The 16,713-nt window shown below is 32.4% G+C and overlaps 1 protein-coding gene across 2 annotated transcripts in view; it reads left to right on the top strand.

Annotated features, from left to right (window-relative positions):
- The window catches only part of LOC106878269 (sugar transporter SWEET1), a 50,673-nt gene that overhangs the window by 27,907 nt on the left and 6,053 nt on the right, over positions 1-16,713 (top strand). Inside the window, exons 2-5 of one of the 2 annotated variants that reach the window (XM_014927442.3) lie at positions 3,214-3,307; positions 3,883-3,960; positions 11,271-11,394; positions 16,338-16,499. In XM_014927442.3, the coding sequence (XP_014782928.1) occupies positions 3,240-3,307; positions 3,883-3,960; positions 11,271-11,394; positions 16,338-16,499 (432 nt within the window). In that variant the 5' untranslated portion in view covers positions 3,214-3,239. The remainder of the gene's footprint in view (positions 1-3,213; positions 3,308-3,882; positions 3,961-11,270; positions 11,395-16,337; positions 16,500-16,713) is intronic. The other variant, XM_014927443.3, reaches the window with a different exon arrangement.

Below are 16,713 nucleotides of genomic sequence, written 5' to 3'. Positions count from 1 at the left end.
GTGTCAAAATTGGCAATTGTTGCTCAGCTCCAAATCTTTGCTCTCCTCATTGAGTAGACATATGATAAAATTTATTTCACCCTTAACCATTGTTTTCTTTTTTTGTTTGTTTTTGTTTTAGGCAAAATGTTATGACTATGTTGTCTAAAGTGTCCTTGCTTTTTTTAAGACTTTAGACTATGATTTGAAGGAAGTTAAGATGATATTTCTAACAAGTTGAGTGACTACGTACCAGCTTCTTTGGTAGCTTGGAAAACCATAAATGTCTTTTATGTGCACTTGCCAGTTCTTGTATAACATGGTTTATGAGAAATGTGAATTGATAGAAATAAGATGTGCAGTGGATCATATGACTATATCTTACTCATTTCTGTAGCAGTTCATTTTGTGTATCTAGAATTAAATTTATTATATGGCAAATTTCTAAGAATTTGATTCTCAGTTACAAAACCATTTAGCGTTTAAACTGGCCATGTCCAGCCCATATAATGTTCAAACTAGCCAGATTTGGCTTCACACCTATCCTACAATGTCATTCTAAAAATAAACAATCACATCATTGAAATTTTGAAGCTACAAAATAAGCTATGATTAATTCAATAAGCATCATATTTGACAGTAATCTAAATGCTAAAGGTTTAATTGTCTTTAACATAGGCAGAAGGCCAGGGATTTGAGGGGAAGGGTAAATTCAGTAAATCAACACCAGTACTTAACTGCTACTTTATTTTATCAACTCTGGAAGGATGTAAAGCAAAGTTGAGCTTGGTGGAATTTGATCTCAGAAGGTCAAGAGTCAGAAGAAATACCACAAAGTAGTTTTTCTGATATTTGTACAATTCTGCCAAATAATAATAGATTTAGTCTGATAATCTCCATTTTGCATATATATATATATATTTATGTACTAGCAGAAATACCCGGCGTTGCCCGGGTTAAAGAGAATAATGAAATCTAAAAACGCCGTCTAGACTACGCATCATCTTTATATATAGAGATGTATATACACACATGCACCCAAACACACGTATATATATGTATATCAATATAAATATATGAAAGTCAATGAAGTTTCGTAAAAGAAGGTGATCATGTACATACTTTCTTGCTGTTGTGATTATAACACCTCATTGTAAACTATGTTCCTTGTTTTCCCTTGTGGAGCATATACAAATAGGTTTTTTGTTGCTGCCCACTCTTGAGCAGCCAACATACAGTTGTCCATGTGAGAAGCAGGGCTCTTCCAAGAGAAGACCAGCTACAGACAGTGTTTGACCCTGATATTTGTTTATGGACATGGCAAAAGTCACACGAAGGGGGAATTGTAGTCTTCTGAATGTAAAAGGAATGTTTGCTCCTGATGGAGTAAGAGGAATTCTTGGAATAAAGACGTCATCCCCTTTTGCACATCCAGAAAGAATGGTAGCCTCGATAATGTGTGACATCATTTTCTAAATAATGCTCATCTGTTATGTTCGGGTTAAAATTTCATCAACTTCAAAAGTATATGAATTTTCATGGGAGTTATGGCCGTTATGCAAAGAATATAATTTCCAAATTTCATAAAGATCCATTCAGTACTTTTGACGTAGTTTTGGATAAGAAAACAAATGACTAATGTGTGTGTTTGTGTGCATGTGTATGTGTGTGTGATGGGTGTATATATGTATAGATATCTGTATGCATGTATATATGTATATATGTGTACATATTACATGTACATCTATATATATACATCTACACATATGTATACATATACATGTATGTATAGATCTATATATATATACATATACGTGTACATCTATATGTATACATATACATCTCTCTCTCTCTCTCTCTTTCTCTCTCTCTTTCTCTCTCTCTCTTTCTCTCTCTCTCTCTTTCTCTCTCTCTTTCTCTCTTTCTCTCTCTCTCTCTCTCTGAAAGTATCTGTCATTACAGTATCGAAATGGTGTACATATACATGTATATGTATACATATACATCTCTCTCTCTCTCTCTTTCTGTCTCTCTCTTTCTCTCTCTGTGAAAGTATCTGTCACTTCAGTATCGAAATGTGATTGTTTCAGTTAGTGGAATAGTTTCATTTTTAAAGTGAAAGTATTTGACATGAGTGTTTTTGTTTCACTTTTGACACGTAATACTTAAATAGTGGAGGAGATATTATGTTGCCGTGTGCTCGAACTCTGCAAGAAGTTAATAATTTTTTTTGACTAAAACACAACTGGAACCCTAAGTAAGGCATGTGTAAAATTTGAATGAAATTGGTTGCGTAGTTCTCGAGTTTTAGGGATTCACACACACACACACACACACACACACACACACACACACACACACATTCTCATTTTTATATATATAGATTACACTAACCTTGTGAATGATTTAACAGAATATTTTGTAGTTTATTTCCTTCATGCAAAATGGCATCAGATATGAGTGGGTGGTAGTCAGTAGTGAAAGAAGCATATTGTTTAGTGTAAAGAGAGAATTTATTCAAGTAAATGTACAAAATTCCAAGCAACAGATTTAGTATAGATGAGCAGAAGAAGTAGCTAGTTGATAAAAATTAATATTTTCGCAATCCCCTAGAATTATATTTTACTTTAATATCAATTCAACTGTTTCACCTCTTATATTGTTGCTTAACCCTAGCTCAGCCTTGGTTGTATGTACAAACCTTTGATCAGATACATTCCAGCCATAAGTGTCTTATCTTTGTAGGGGTATTTAGAACTACATTATCTTGTGTTCTGCCTTATGTATGATGAGTGGGTGTTTAAGGGAGATTTTGCTATTTCTAGCTGGTCAAGCAAGCATGTTCTTCGTTGGTATGTAGTTGTGATGCCTTTTCTATTTATGATAAGAAAAGGTGATTGATACTTGGTGAGAAAATAAAATGTGAGTTAAGTATGGATGGTAACCCCAAAACAGAAAGCCCAGAGAATATGTGAAGGGAGGGTAATTAGACAATCATGTAAGGACTAATTATTGGAGGAAAAAAACCCAGCTAAAGGAAGCAAATCTGTCAATCAATAGTGACAAGGGCAACAGATGTAGAATTGACAATGGTAAGTTAAGTTAGTAAGTAAAATGAAGCTATTAAGTACTGTTAATGTCTCCTTGTTTGACTTTCATAATTTATGTTCATGTTCTAATTGTTATTATAATAATTAGCTTTACTTCTTTTGATTTTATCCTATTTTATTTTAGACACCAAACATCAAGCTGTATCTGTGATGGCTGTTGAAGATATTATATCTTGGGTAACCACTGTATGTACTATTGGAGTTTCACTAATAGGATTGTGAGTATATATTTGATCAATCAAATGGATTTCCCATAAAACCATTTTATATTTGAAATTTATAACTTACTTATAATTACATGTACAATGTTTCTCAATATTTCTTTGAGAATATGTTTATATCCTAGATTTTCATTTCTATTTCTCATCATTCTTGATAAAGTCAAATTAAAGGATTAGAATATTTCAAATTTAAGTTGATGATTATTTTTTAAATATGCAAATTTTTATTTCATACTCTCATAAGAATATTTTGTACAAGATAAATTATGGCTGCACTGTTGTTCCTTTAAGAATTAATATAGTCTATATATTTTTTAAAAAACCTTGTTTTAGGCTTTCAAAGTTATTAGCAAGGAGGAATTATATGTTGGAGCATTCATACCTTTCCAAAAGGCAGTAGTGCATTATGTGGAACAATTCCAGCAAAGAATGGAAAAGGAGTGTGGGTTTGATTCATCAAAAGCTTATTCCTCACCATCACCTCACTATATATAATTTATAAATAATGCCAAAGATTTTATTATATAATTTTCTTCTAAAATATTGTTGCATATAATATTTTTCAATTTCAGTGAAATCTGTGCCAAAATTGCACGTAAAGGAAGTCCAGGTGACATTTCTTTCATTCCGTTCCTTATCATGTTTATCAGGTAAATACAAAGAGCATCTAATTTTATAGATTTGACAGTTTTACTAAAACATTTAATTAGCATGCAAAATATTTGGAGTTGTATTAACCCTTTAAAACCAAAATATTAAAACTAGTAATGTTATTTCTAGAAAAAGGATTATTTTTAAAATAGCAAAAAATAGTGTTTAACTGCAGAAACATTTAGTTTATTATGCATAGTAAATTTTATTAAATAGAAATTTTAATTATTACATTGGTAGTTTTGAGATTTTTACAAATGCAATTCAACATCACTCAAAATGTGATAAAATGCCTTTATATATTAGGCACACATTCTTCATATTTAGTTTTGTTTTGAAGATTTAGATAAACCGAATTTAGACTATGATGATATTAAATTTCCTTAGATTCGCCTTGGGTCTCATACATATATATATATACTCTCTGATACAGGCATACACATATTGTACATATTCTTTGCATACACAATATGAAATTGCTTTGACAAAGAATTATTGTATATTTTATATACTTCAAATTTGTCTATTCTGTATATTTAACTATATATATATTATGTACATTTAAATACATTGAACTGCCTGGTCATAAAATCACTCTTGTGGATTAGTTGATTTCAGTTTATTAACTGCTTTATTGAAAAACATTTAAGTAATAATAGAAATATTATTTCTAAATCTCTCTTGGCCTCCTGGAGCTAATCAGTGGCAGCATTTGTCCTATTTTTCTGGACTGTCATGTTAAGTTGGTGATAACTATTAATATTTAAATAATAGTTTTCATTATTATGTTTAAGACTCTCTCTCTCTCTCTCTGTAGGTGATGAATATTTTCCAGTCAATAACTTTTGCTTATTATTATTATTCAGTAGTCTTATTTTTATCATGTGCTTTCACAGCTCTGTGTGTCTTGGGTATGTGCTGTAGTTTGCTATGGTACTCTTATTTTCACTGTCTTGAAAGTACTTTACATAGGATGTGTGCAGTACCTAGTAGTGCTATTTTCTGTATGTTATATACATTTGTAAGTCCTGGTGTTTTGGTTATGTATTTGTCCAAATGTTTTTTTTTATTATACCTAATGCACCTACTATTATAGGAAATGTTTCTGTTTTTAGGTTCCACATTCAAGTCACCTCTATTTCTAAATCTTTGTATTTTGATAGTTCTGTAGTTGTATTTTTTTTTCCACTATGTATTTTTGGTGATTTCTGGTAGGAAGACTTTGATCTTATGCTGCAATTAAAAATCCTTCAGTCTCTGCTTTGAGTCCCAAGCTTCTGAACCATTATTGGGATTTTACTTTGTCTATTTCTTTTCTGTTTAGCTTAACCCAGTATTTTCCATGTAGGGGCTTTTCTTGCCATCATTTTATCATGATACATTGTTGCTCCAGTTTCAGTTTGAATTTCAATTGTTTTTCAGCTTTTGTTGTTTCTTCTTTTTCTTCATAGTTGTCAGGTACTATAATTTCTTTCTTGTATTTTTCAGCTTCCTTAAAGACAGAAAACAGTTTTTTGTTTTGCTTGTACCAGTTTTCCTTGCTTGTGAATTAGGTATTTATATTATCCTATGGTAGTTATTTTATGATAGTTTTCTTGCTGCATAAGGCCTCCACCGCCTTCAATACATTGTATATATATATATATATAACCGTTTTATGTCAGATTTTGAGTGGTGCATCCTAAATTGTCATTTTTCTTGTTTTTCTGTCTAGTTTGATTAGTTTATTTAGGGTCCAGTTAATAATATGGTAGTTGTAACTTAATAACTGGGATGGCTAGAATGTTGATACCTATTATCTTGTTTTTCAGATTGAGCTCTGTTTTCAGTATTAATCTAAGTTGTCTATAGTATTCCTTTCTTATCTTCTCTTTCATTTGTGTGTGTTGTATCATTGATTCCTAAGTATTTGTATATCTGGCTTTGGTCTCATCATCATCATCATCATAATTGTTTAACGTCCGCTTTCCATGCTAGCATGGGTTGGACGATTTGACTGAGGACTGGCGAACCAGATAGCTGCACCAGGTTCCAATCTGATCTGGCAGAGTTTCTACAGTTGGATGCCCTTCCTAACACCAACCACTCTGAGAGTGTAGTGAGTGCTTTTACGTGCCACTGGCATGAGGGCCAGTCAGGCAGTACTGGCAACGGCCACGCTCAAATGGTGCTTTTTACGTGCCATCTGCACCATTTGCTTTATCTAGTGTGATAACTAGTTTTTCCTCTTTTCAAGGTTGCTTTGGCACATTTTTCTAAGCCTATTATTATTATTACCTCTGCCTTTGCTAAGGCAGAGGTATTGTTTGCAGTCATGTTTGTTTGTATGTCCATGGACAAGATGTCTCAAAAACCACTGGATGGATTCGGATGCAACTTTCATGTTTGGCCTTGTGACTGGCACGGTTTCATTAGATTTTGGGATCGATCTGGTATCAGACAAGGATTCTGGATTATTTTTCTGATTTTTTTTTTTACTTTACATGTATATGTAAAGTTTCATATAGTTCTCTTGTACACGCACACACATACACATATATACTCATACATTTGCATTGTTAAACATTACCGTCCCATTTCCATTGTATGCACATACACACATACACACACAAACATACCTCTCTTCTACACACACACTAGCACTATAGCCCAGCTTTGCTCAGGATTAAGTTAGGATTACCTGAGTAATACCATCAATTGAGGCAAATTTGGCACCTGTACGCAAGTTTTGTAAGAGGAATAGAGAGGCCTATCTTCTCCCGCAGAGATGTGAGAGTCAGATCTCTCCTTTCGAAAACATGAACAGTTTCATAACATTGTTTACAAAATAATAGCTGATCATTTGCGAAGGAGTGTGTCTCTTCATGCACGACCAGCTATATGTCGCTATGAGTAGAGCAACGGATTCAGCAAATTTGGAAATTAGTTGTGGAGAAAGGGAGAATATCGTTTATATTGTGTATCACTCACTAAAAAGACGAGATTTAAAAAATCTGTTATCTTTCTCTCTCTCTCTCTCTCTCTCTCTCTCTCTCTCTCTCTCTCTCTCTTTCTCTCTCCCTCTCTCTCTCTCTCTCTCTCTCTCTCTCTCTCTCCACCGTCGGTAGAAGGGGACTTAACTCATGTTTGCAAATGCTGGTGTATTTCTCCGACTTGAAAATTGTTAGAAGTTCTGGTTTAAAATTATTTTTAATGCAAAAATTCACAAAAAGAATAAATGAATGGCCGATTCCGGGCATTTCCGACCATGAGGAATCCATTGGTGTGACTCCCAAATTGCTATCTTGTAAGGTGTGGATTTCTATAGGTGCAACACACACACTCACAAACTCAGCTTTACAATATGTACTGATGATATACTCACACTTCAAACACTATTTATTGGCTTTTTCACTCCTTCCTTTGTTATTCATCTATCACCCCTTCCTTTTGCATTCATACAACGATCTCTTTGTCACTTCATTTCATCTTTCTCGTTGTCATTACTTTCTCTCACTCCTTCTCAATCATGGCTATTACTCTCACCACTTCTCCTTCACCGTATTAGTATTTCATCTCTTCTCCCTTCACCTCTCACTCAATATATATTTATATATATATATTTGGATTATTTTTCCATTTGGGAGTGGTCAGGTTCAATTTTTAGTATTCTCGTTTGCGAGAGCAGTTGATTCTATTTCAAATATTCTCATTTTAAAAATCATCTCCGGTTAATCGTTGAGAGGACATTGGTGTTGCATTGGCAGAGGTTTGCGTTCTCTGAGTGCTCTTGTTGTAGTTGTTATTATTATTATTATCAATAATATTAATACGCAAACCTTTTGTTTTTGTACGTACCGGTTGTGTGCATCACACTTCAAAGAAGTGACAAAGCGAGAGAGGAGGACAGAGAGGAAGTAAGAGAGAGAGTGAAAGAGACAGTGAGTGGTGTCGGCATTCGTTTTGTCTGAAACATTTAAAAAGAATATGACAAGGCTGGTCCCTTTGAATTACAGCTACAACTCGAGACACACACACACACACACACACATATATATATATATATATATATATATATATATATGAGAGAGGGGAGTGAGTGTTGACTCAAAGGAAGGTGAGCAAATGTTGGATACTGGGTGATCTTTCGGACTCTTTGCAGCCACTTGATGTCAAGTATTCTCCTTAAGCATATGAATCAGAAGCTGTCCATTGTTTCTTCTTCCATTTTTGTCACTTGCCATTTTTCACATTTATAGAGTAATATTATTTAGGGCAGTGAAATGACAGGATCATTAGAATGCCAAGATAAATGCCCTGCAGTGTTTGTTCTGGCTCTTTGCATTCAGTGTTCAAATCCTGCCAATGTTAACTTTATTGTTCATGTATTCAGGACCAATATGAGAAAATTCTAGTTAAGTTTTGGGGTCAAAGATATCAATAAACCTCTCTTCCTAAAAAACTGCTAGCCTTGTACCTAAATTAGAAATAATTATAATGATGGTGGGTTGGCAGAATCATTAGTGTGTCACAAAAATGCCTTGTGGTATTTCTTCTAGTTATTTACATTTTGAGTTCAAATTCCATTGAGATTTACTTTGTGATTCAGCCTTTTAGGGATTGATAAAATAACGTACTAGTCATGTATAAAGGTCATGTAATCAGCTAACTCTCACCTCTCCTCAAAATTGCTGGCCTTGTACCTAGATCAGAAATCAGTATTATTATTATTATTATTATTATTGTTATTGTTGTTGTTGTTGTTGTTGTTGTTGTTTAGGGGTGTGGAATAGCAGGTTCATTAGAGCATCAGATAAAATGCTTTGCAGTATCTCTGAGTTCAACTCATACTAAAGTCAATATCACTTTTTATCCTCCCAGGGCCAATAAATAAAGTAATAGTCAAGTACTGGGTTGTTGGAATCCACTAATCCCCTCCCCTTTGAATTGCTGGCTTTGTGCCAAAATTAGGAACTATTATTATTACTAGTTTTGTAGTTGCTGTTATTATTAGTAGTAGTATTTGCTTCTTGGATTATTTCTTCAATATATGTTGCCTTTGGAAAAACTGCACCAAGTATTGCAACTCTGAACAAAGCAAATATTCATCAGATACTTTAATGTATTTGCTGTTTGCAATAGTGAGTTCCATTTCTTTTGGTACTATCTGATAACTATGTGCTGTGAACAAGCCAAAGTTAAGAATTCATTTTTCTTCTGGTGATATAATATAAACTATCATCAATACTCTATATTAGTTTAAAGACAAAAGATAGACTTGGTGGAATCTCTAGATGTTAAAAGAATATCAGAGCGTGATTACAGCTGCGACAGTTGTCAGCCTTTTTTTATAGAGTTGATATTTTACAACATGCCAAAGCTCTCATAGTGTATCTTGATCAAAATAATATTCTGTTGGATGTAAAATTTACCAGCTTTAGTACATGAGTATGGTTAAGTCTTTTGTTTTTGTTTTTTTCATGACTGTAGGTGCACATAATGGTAAGCTAAGTGTTGAATTGTTTCAGTAAGATTTCTCTCTACAGTGATTCTCATAGTAGAAAAGTGCTCCTGGGTGTGTCTACTCATGAAATATAATATACTTATGTTCCAAGATACTGTTTTTAGATAACTTCATTTTGTATTTATTAGGGTAATGAGAAAAGTCATCATTGTTTTCTTTCTTATATATGGATAGCAATAATTGGAGGGGGTCTTGTGTGCTATGGTTAATGCTTAGAAAATATTAGTAATCTTAAAAAATTGCAGTTCTGAGAAAGAAAAGATAAAAAAGTAATTTTATTTTATGAAATGGAAATATTTACAATAAAAAAAAAAAATAAACAGTAGAAGAATAATTAAGATGCATTTCATCTGGAAATGGAAATTTAAATAAATGTTGCAAAAGGTATATAAGAATTCATCTGGAAGGTATGTTAATGATATGACCAATTGCTCTCTAAGGTTTTTATCAGTTAAAAACTAAATTTAAGGGAGATGTTAGTTATTATTGCTTCTGTTTTCAATTATGAAATATCTGAAAGATTTATTTAGAAAATCTTGCCTGAAGGAAAGCTACAGTTCAATGTATTGGTTAGTTGTTGAATATTTTTCATAGGTAGATAAAAATTTTAAGAAATCTGTTAATATTTTTTGCACTGTGAGAAGAACTACATATGAGAGAGAAAATATGTTGGAATTCAAGTGAAAATGTTCAATTGATAAGTACCTACATTAGTAAAATAAGAGGTTTTTATATAGTTAATGAATGAAAAATAGTTTTGAGTGAGAGGTGCAAGAGAAACGTTAAGGCAAATTTTCTGGGAAGTAAGCATTCTGTTAAGAATAGTTTTATGACTTTATCCCCATAGTTGGCTGTCGAAAACATGAGAATAGAAGGCAAAGAAGGTAATACACAGTATGCATATCTAAAGGTGGTGAAGTGTATGTATCTAGTAACTCTGGTAGGTTTAACATAGAGTTGTTGAGTTGAGAAGAACAAAAGCCATTGCATCATTAATATAAGTCAAGAGAAGATTCAAATTGATGGTACTCCAGTAGTTAGATATTGTTGAGTATAGACTAATCTACAAAACAAAAGGTTAGTAGTTGTTTGTGCATAATACATTAGGTTGCAATATAAATAGAAAATACCAATACTTTTATCATAAAATCTTTCTCTCGTGTGTGAAGATATAATTTGAACTAGTAAGGCATATTACAGAATTTATTTACTTATTTTTGAAAATAGTTGAAAAACCACAGCTGTTCTGTTAACCTATTAAAAATGTTGAAAAGTGAGTTTTCTGCAACAATGGACTAAAAAAACTTACTATACTTAAAACAGTATGTAATTTCAATCCATTGTCACAGACAATTGAACAAAAATGACAAAGTATATTGCTTTTGAAGGCCCTCTGTTCTGAATTTGAACTCTGCCATAGTTAACGTTATTTGTAGGTGTCTTGGTTAATGAAATAAATACTTATAGGGACCTGGAATTAATTAAATTTACCATACTTTTCCTATTGTAAAAATTTGCTTTGTGCTTACCACAAATTAAATATTGAAAAGGAAAGAAAAAAAGAGACCAAAACTTAAAAATTCGTTGATTATTTTTATGTGCATTTTCATCTTTCATGTTTTCTTTGTTAACATACTAATAATAGTTTGCCACTTACATGACTTATTTCATATTAACTAATTGAAAAATGTTATGTTATATATATATATGATGTATCATATATCAGTCACAAGAACTTATAATATGGTTTTATGGTATTTTTTCTATTTTCTTAGTAAAGTATGTTTAACATTTTCCTTGTTGCAGTGCCTGTTTGTGGCTGAAGTATGGACTTCTCCGAAGAGTATTTACCGTTGTATTTGTCAACTCAGTTGCAGCCTTATTACAAGGCATGTACATGTGTATTTATTATACATACAGCCTTCAGCGGGTATGTACTTAATGCTTATATAGCTTATTGCTGATTTTTATTGGTTTAGTACCTGCTGAGAAATATTCAGTTATTCTTCTAAAGGGAAAAGTATTTCATCTACACTATATTGTTATCTACTGTTGTAAAATATTTATTGAAATCAAAAAATTTTGTAAAATCCTGAGCACCAACAAATGGAACATATCAGCACATTTAGAACTAGTGGAACTCCTTCTATAAGTTCTAAAATTTTAACCATATTCTTTGTAATTAATTAGATATGTAACAGTTACTAAAAGTACTAAAAGAAAGCAATTATTAAAGGCTTGACCGTTTGGATATATTTTTATGAATTCATATTCTAAGAAATGTCCTATAATTTTGATTTCTAAAGTTTATTGAATTTTTTAACTCCAATTTTTCGCAAATTTAAATATTTGTTGCATTCACTGCGTCCAATGTTTTACAAATTTAAATATTCACTGCAGAGTAGATTTTAATGTTTAATAATAAACAATATTAATTTGTTGTAGGCGGCATTTTCTGTTTTCATTTGCAACAGTCTCTCACTCTCTTTCACCTCTATTTTCATTAATAATAATTTATTAATAACTTTCATTCGAGGCACAATTTCAAGAATATTATCAGTTTCCTGAGTTTGTTAAATGAATATTTTTGATAAAATGAACATTTTTTAATATGCTGGTATAATTTTTAAGTGATTATGTGTTGAATGAATGCATGCTATTAGACAAAATAGCTGTATAACTTTGATAAGAGGCACAATTTCACAAATATTATGAGTTTCCAGAGTTTGTTAAATATTTTTGATAAAATGATAATTTTTTAATATACCAGTATAATTTTTTTTTTTAAATTAAGAAGTGATTTTGTTCTTATGGGTTCAACCTCCCTTGAACTGTTTACCGTTTCCTCCGAAAATATTTACAACTTTTTTTTTTTTACTGAAAAGGCTCATCCCATGGTTTTTAATAATAATAATAAAATGGCCAAAAAACAGTCCAGCTAATTATTATTGGAAGGCTTATAGCATTCCAAACAGCCATAAGAACAAAATCACTTCTTAATTTTAAAAAAAGAATTATACTGGTATATTAAAAAATTATCATTTTATCAAAAATATTTAACAAACTCTGGAAACTCATAATATTTGTGAAATTGTGCCTCTTATCAAAATTATACAGCTATTTTGTCTAATAGCATGCATTCATTCAACACATAATCACTTAAAAATTATACCAGCATATTAAAAAAATGTTCATTTTATCAAAAATATTCATTTAACAAACTCAGGAAACTGATAATATTCTTGAAATTGTGCCTCGAATGAAAGTTATTAATAAATTATTATTAATGAAAATAGAGGTGAGAGAGAGTGAGAGACTGTTGCAAATGAAAACAGAAAATGCCGCCTATAACAAATTAATATTGTTTATTATTAAACATTAAAATCTACTCTGCAGTGAATATTTAAATTTTTTTAATTGTAATCTAAATATTTACCCCCACCTCAATCAAGTGAAGCCATGTATGTGTATAAGAAAAAACATTTTTTAACTGAAAAGTATGCTATTAAAATGAATTATCGTTTATTTAACTCTTTCTTTAAATCACTGTGGATAAATGCCAGCAATGACCTTCTCAGGCTCTCCAATATTTTAACAATTGGGGGCAGGGAGTGGGGTTGCCAAAAATTCATAATTTTTTTAATTTTCTTCTCTTTAGCATATAAATGTGGCAGGTTGTTGTGCTAGAAACAACAGCCAAATCTCCCTTAAATCACTTATTTTTCCCTCTGAAAATATTAACTTTTTTTTTTTTTTTTTTTTTTTTTAACTGAAAAGGTTCCTCCTATGTTTTGAAGTGCAACAAAAATTATTAGCCAGAAATTATTTGGCATATAAAGTTGTACCTTCCATTTCCTGCAAATCAAAATACAATCTTCTTGTTTTTACTTGATTAATCATCATGTTTACTGACGCAACACATCCAGTCTAATAATAGATCCTTACAATTTTAAACATCACTTTAAATCTATGAAAAATCAAAATCCAAGTCTTTAAAAGAATTACTACTTGAGAACGTGACATAATTTTATCTTTATCATAATGTTTGTTTTGTTTTTTTTTTCAGCCTATGCAAATGTTGCAAGCTTTAATGTTTCTCCAATATGGCTGAGTTTTTCTCTTGCCTCAAACCTTTGTGAAACATTGAACATAGTTCCTTTATGACTCTTTTTCACACTTTTGCTTTCACTTCCACTTCATGGTCTCTTTCCAAAAAGTAATGTGCTGTACCTTATCCACTTGTACTTAAATCCAACAGTAGCAGTGATAAACAAAATTCCATGCCATGTAGCAAGACAGAATCTAAGTAAGGTAGTGATATATATGTTAGCAAGACTTAGTATTCTTCTTCATCATCATTATATGTCAGTTTTCCATGCTAGCATGTGTTGGACACTTTGACAGGAGTTGACAAGGCCAAGATGAGTAATAATTGAGAGGGTATTGAAGAAGGCAACAGATGGAACATGATGGTTGAGAGACCTATTACATCACAACTTGCATTAAATGATGTTAAATGATAATTCTATTCTTATTCATTTTTTTTTTCTCTGGTTACAACATCCCCTTAGATTCTTCTAAATTTCATTCCTCTTGGAGAATATTTAATCAGTGCTTAAGTGGGTAGTTTACTTACATTGGTCATGAGATATAAGTTATGATGCTAAGGAAGACTCAAACACTTTATTCGTAAGCAGATTACTATGAGAAGTTGTAGCAACTGAAAATTAACAATTTTACTTTCCATTTGTTTTCAAACATCTTTGATATGTTCTGATCTGGTGAATCATGAGAACAATATATATGGATGAATGACATGTGTGAGCTGACCAGGTCTGAGGATATTATGAAACTGAAGTTAGTGAAGTATATAGTGTAAAATGCATCTACAAGTGAATGATATACATTATAACTATAGTTTCAGTTATCATAGGTATATAAAAATAACTCAACTAGAAATATTGTTATTAAATATATAGAATGAGTTTTTTTATGATTATTATTTGTAATGTTTTTGTTTTTGCTGATCATATAGCATGTGATTGTACAAATTTAAATGTTTGCATGAATTTATTTGACCAAGTGTTTTACTGTTGAATACCCCTTCTAATATCATTTGCTCAACTGTGAAAAAGTAGTGACTATCTTTTCTTCACTAATTGTCTCATTTAATGAAGCTAATGTACTCAGTAGAATACCAACAATGCCATTGTCCAAACATGAACTTTTCATTCATAATTAGTAAAGAGCAAAGACCCCCTTCGGTCATGAATGACCATGGGATTGCATCTAGAAAGTTACCTCCAAGGCACAAGTTTGGGAAATGGTTGTTTATGGAAGACCAGCAGTTGCCCATGCATACAAGTCTCCTTTCTCCATGCTGCTGATGTTATCCAAGGGAAAGGCAAAGGCCGATACAGCTTGGCGCTAGTGACATTGCAACTCATTTCTAGAGCTGAATGAACTGGAGCAACATGAAATAAAGTGTCTTGCTCAAGAACACAACACACAGCCCAGTTTGGGAATCAAACTCACTACCTCATGATTGTGAGCCCCACACTTTAACTATTGGGCCAGTACCTTAATAATTAGAACACTTTCATCATCATCGTTTAACGTCTGCTTTCCATGCTAGCATGGGTTGGATGATTTGACTGAGGACTGGCGAACCAGATGGCTGCACCAGGCTCCAATCTGATCTAGCAGAGTTTCTACAGCTGGATGCCCTTCCTAACACCAGCCACTCAGAGTGTAGTAGGTGCTTTTATGTGCCACTGGCATGAGGGCCAGTCAGGCGGTACTAGCAATGGCCACACTCAAATGGTGTTTTTTACATGCCACCTGCACAGGAGCCAGTCCAGTGGCACTGGCAACGACCTTGCTCAAATGTTTTTTCACATGCCACTGGCACAAGAGCCAGTAAGGCAACGCTGGTAACGATCATGCTCAAATGGTGCTTTTTACGTGCCGCCTACTTACTTTAAATCTCTAGAAAGCAGAATTAACTGTTTTAATTTGTTGATATATGAGAATTGGAAGGCAACTAGCTGGCAGAATCGTTTGCACAGTGGGCAAAATGCTTAGCGACATTTCGCCTGTCCTTACATTCTGAGTTCAAATTTCGCCAAGCTCAACTTTGCCTTTCATCCTTTCAGGGTCAATAAAATAAGTACCAGTTGAGGAATTGAATTAACCTATCGCCCAAACTTGTTGGCCTTGTGCCAAAATTTGAAACCAAAATGTGAGAATTGGATTGCTTTTATATTTTTTGTACTGACAAAAATGTTGTGGGTTATTAAGAAATATTTGATAAAAATTTTTCTTGTCATAATATTTTATATTTCACAATGTATTTATTTTGATATTAATTAACCTGTCTGTTGAAGGTATCATATGCGGTGGTAAGTTATCAACAAGCTGAATCTTCAGTTGGCAAAAATGGTCTTCAGGAAAGGCTGGGATATATCGATTTCAAATTTCAACACAAGGCCAGCAAGTTTGAGGGAGTGGGTTAGTCAGTTACATCAGCCCCCACTGATCTACTGGTAACTTATTTTATTGTCCCGGAAAGGATAAAAAGCAAACTCAACCTTGGCAGAATTTGAACTCAAAATGTAAAGACAGACGAAATGCCACGAAGCATTTTGCCCAGTATGCTAATGATTCTACCAGTTTGCCACCCTAAAGTTTAGGTATATTAACATTCCAATTCCCTATCTGTAAAACATTTCAATAGCTGATCTAAGGTTTTTATTTTATAACTATGCAGAAGCCATTCTTATTAATCATATTTTTGTTTTGAAAAATGTTCACCTATAAGATATAACGGTATTAAATATTTGCCTATTATTATATTCCTTTTCCTGTTTTCAGGGACATCTAAATCGATTGTTATTTTTTGGTATAGTGTTCCTGCTTTTACCTTTAAGCTACATTAGATTCTACCTACCTGATGAATCCAGTGCTATTGACTTTCTCGGACGCTTATGTTGTATTATTAGTATTTTCTCTTATGGTTCACCTCTTGCTTCTGTGGTAAGTATTTATTCAGTGTTATTTTGATTTCCCTTAGTTAACCAGTTTTTAATTACAATTACTATTGGAGAGTATTGTAGTTTGCTTGAAGCATTGTGTATTGTTTGTAAAGAATAAAAAGTTTTGAATGGTACAACAATGCACTATAATACAAAAAATAGACTATATACCTGTTGTAATTTAGTTATCCATAGTCTGATGATATTTTGGAATA

Source organism: Octopus bimaculoides, chromosome 1, assembly GCF_046866305.1.
Source record: "Octopus bimaculoides isolate indiv1 chromosome 1, ASM4686630v1, whole genome shotgun sequence".
NCBI classification, from domain to species: domain Eukaryota; kingdom Metazoa; phylum Mollusca; class Cephalopoda; order Octopoda; family Octopodidae; genus Octopus; species Octopus bimaculoides.
Note: the sequence above shows the minus strand (reverse complement) of the source record. Positions and strands in the feature narration are given on the sequence as shown.